General features: G+C 46.3%; 1 protein-coding gene across 1 annotated transcript; it reads right to left on the reverse strand.

Moving 5' to 3' along the window:
- Positions 1–957: 957 nt before the first annotated feature.
- Positions 958–2,862, reverse strand: LOC116878802 (cationic amino acid transporter 3-like). Its single transcript, XM_032876541.1, is given in 3 exon segments — positions 958–1,682; positions 1,685–2,553; positions 2,555–2,862. Coding segments are annotated over 3 exon segments (1,821 nt in total). The 5' UTR covers positions 2,782–2,862.
- Between the last annotated feature and the right edge of the window lie 643 nt (positions 2,863–3,505).

Consider the following 3,505-nt stretch of genomic DNA (forward strand, 5'->3'; position numbering starts at 1 on the left):
TACATCCTTTCAAGTTAGTGAAAATGAAAAGCTTTTACATGGCAAAGGAAACCATGAACAGAACAAAAAGGCAACCCACTGAATGGGAGAAGATACTTACAAATGATATATCCAATAAGGGGTTAATGTCCAATGTCCAAATACATGAAGAATTTATACAACTCAATACCAAAAAACAAACAATCCAATTTAAAAATGGGCAGAGGACCTGAAAAGACATTTCTCCAAAGAAGAGATACAGATGGCAAACAGAAACATGAAAGATGTTCAGCATCATTCATCATCAGGGAAATGCAATTTAAGACTAATATGAGTTAGCACTTTATACCTGTCAGAATGGCTAAAATCAAAAAGACAAGAAATAACAAGTATTGGTAAGGATGAGAAGAAAAATGAATCATCATACAATGGTGGTGGCTGTTGGTACAACAACTATAGAGCTAGTATGGAGGTTCCTCAAAATATTAAAAATAGAATTACCATAGATCCAGTAATTCCACTAGTGGGCATTTACCCAAACAAAACAAAAACAAAAACACTCTTTCTAGTTTCTTTTAAAATAATTTTTAAGGGGCACCTGTGTGGCTCAGTCGTTAAGCATCTGCCTTCAGCTCAGGTCATAATCCCAGGGTCCTGGGATCGAGCCCCACATCAGGCTCCCTGCTTGGCAGGAAGACTGCTTCTCCCTCTCTTGCTGTGCCTCTCTCTGTCAAATAAATAAATAAAATCTTTTTTAAAAAATAATTTTTTAAAGCCAGTAAGCAGACACAATTGAAAAGTAAACAAGTTAAAAATATATATATAAGAAAGAGCAAAGACACATCCTTCACTCCACAATAAGCACAGAGCTCTATTAGTGTTTCCCCACCAACATCCCATGGGAGGCCTAGCTTTCCGTGTGCTCAAGAGTACTCTCCACCATTGTGCAGGGAGACCAGACAGCATTCAGGTGTGACGTCAAATCGAACTTGTACTGGCACTGTTGAGTTCAAGGTCATCCGTTTGTGCCCTGACTGAAGTGGGTTTAATCCTGCGTGCGTGCTGGATCCCATAGCCAAAGTAGATAGCCAACCCAATCAGCATCCAGACACCAAATCGGACCCAGGTGCCAGCTGCCATCTGCATCATAAGGTAAACATTCATAAAGATACTCAGGAGTGGGAGGAGAGGCAGAGCAGGGACCTTAAAGTAAAGGGGAGTGGAGCTCTGTGGCTGTCTCCAGATGACCCCAGTGATCCCAGTGATGAGCACCAGGAGTAGCACAACCACTATAATCAGTACTGCATCTCCGGAAAGCAGCAGAACTGGCCACTGAGCCAGCGCCAGGCCAAGAAGAGTCAGCAGCAGGGCAAGCAGTGAGGAGCAAACGTAGACAACCAGGCCAGAGAATGCGGTGGGGGTGGGGCTGCCTGGATAAAAGAGTCCCCACATGGTCAGCTTTTCCAGCACAGGTCCGCTGTTCCACTGCGCCCCTGCTGCATCATCTTCATCCTTCATTTCGGGCTGATATATGACGATGAGAACACAAATAGCCACCAGGGAGTATGTAAGCAGGGTCCCAATCAACATGAGTTCCACAAGATCGGTGAGTCCGAAGAAGAATGTCACAAAAGCTGTGATAATGCCCGAGGCCACAGTGGCCATGATGGGGAGGTCTGTCCTGGTGTACGTCCTGGCAAGACACCAAACAGGAGGCCATCATCTGCCATCACATAGATCATCCAACGAATGAGGAACATAGAATCCAAGATGCCGGTAGAAAGAGCACAGAGGGCTCTAACAGCCACAACATAGCAGGCAGGGGCCCAGCCAATATGGAGAAATGCCTCAGGCAAGGGGCTCCCAGGTTGAAGCTGGTAGTAAGGCACCATGAGCGTAAGTGCCGCAGAGACACCAAAATACACCAAAAAGCAGATGAACACTGAAATCACAATGCCCATGGGGACAGAACGCTTTAGATTCTGGGCTTCTTCGGCAGCAGTAATAATGCTGTCAAAACCAGTAAATGCATAGAAACAGGTAGCTGTTCCACGGAGAATTCCCTCAAAGCCAAAAGGCACAAACCCTCCAGAGCCCAGAGGGCCCAAGCTAGAAGTGTCATTGAGTCTAGACATGGTCATTATGTAGTCCTCTTCTGTGAGCTTCCAGTTGTGCAGGTTCCCCTTAATGAACCCAGAGATGATGACAAAACCAAGAACCAAAAGATTCACCACTGTGAACACCATAGTAACCAGGACAAATTCACTAGCCCTCAGAGCCAGCAATCCGGTGAGCAACACCACCAGGCCCACAGCAAAGAAGTCTGGATATTCTGTAAGGACATAGGGAACATACAGTGAGATCCTCTCACTCAAGGTCCGAGAGATCCTGTTCCCAATCAGGCCATCAAAAGCTAAAGTCCAGGCCCGGGCCATACTGGCCGTACCAGTAACACAAGACAGGATAAGCTTCCAGCCAGTGATGAAAGCCCAGAGTTCACCCACAGTGACATAGCTGTAGAGATATGCAGAAGCAGACTGGGGAACCTGGGCACTAAACTCTGCATAGCACAGAAGACAGGGCAGCCACCAAAAAGCAGATCACAATGGATGGTCCTGCTATTTCACTGGCCACCTCATCAGCCAGGACATACACACCTGCACCCACGGTGTTGCCCACACCCAGGGCCACTATATCCAGAGTGCTCAGTCTTCCGGCAGGAGAAATCTTAGCCACATATTGCGCCAGTGTGTGTCTACATACCAGCTTTTTACCAAACCTGCAAAGTGCCTTGCACAGCATACTAGATGAAACCAAAGAGGAGTCTAGGATCAGAGCACTGTAGCAAGTGCAGGGAGCCCAGAGTCTCCGACGGGGTTCAGTGAGGCTGAGTTAAGCCAAGCTGGGTTGGGGCTGCCAAGTTCAGCTGCTCAGGCTTCAGAGCTGCTGCTTTGTATTTCATCTTACGTGTGCTCTCCCTCCAGGATGCCTAAGACACAGTAAACAATAAATATTTACTGAACCCATATTCAACCCACCAACCAAAGCTCAGGAGTCGCATGTCACCTGTTGCAGCCCAAATATCACAGAAACGGACACCAAAGGACATTACAGAAAAAATCAGCTCTGCTTTCCCCCCAGAAAAAGTGCCAAATACCTCCCAACATTCTGCTTTTTTACGCACCACATGACATAATCCCATTTGGGTTCGTCTAACTCATGTAGCTTCATGTACTAATTAAGCTGTAAGACACAACAGGGCATGAATTTATTGTGCAATAATTCACACGCGGGATGTTTGCGCAGTGCTTGGGCGTGAGTTATGACACATTAATTCACGGCCTAGAGGGCCTCGTTGCAATTACAGACCCATTTTTTAAATATCATCTTAGTTTAAAATACAAAAATTGGTCCCCCAGTCTTAAAACCCTTACCCCCAAATCAGCTAGCCAAGGTCAGGTAGCATTTTGGCCCCCTTCCTCCTCGTTTTGCATTATCCGTTTAGCTGTGCTGATGGCCAAGGAAG

Source organism: Lontra canadensis, unplaced genomic scaffold (genome assembly GCF_010015895.1).
Source record: "Lontra canadensis isolate GAN:19392208 unplaced genomic scaffold, GSC_riverotter_1.0 scaffold59, whole genome shotgun sequence".
Lineage (NCBI taxonomy): Eukaryota > Metazoa > Chordata > Mammalia > Carnivora > Mustelidae > Lontra > Lontra canadensis.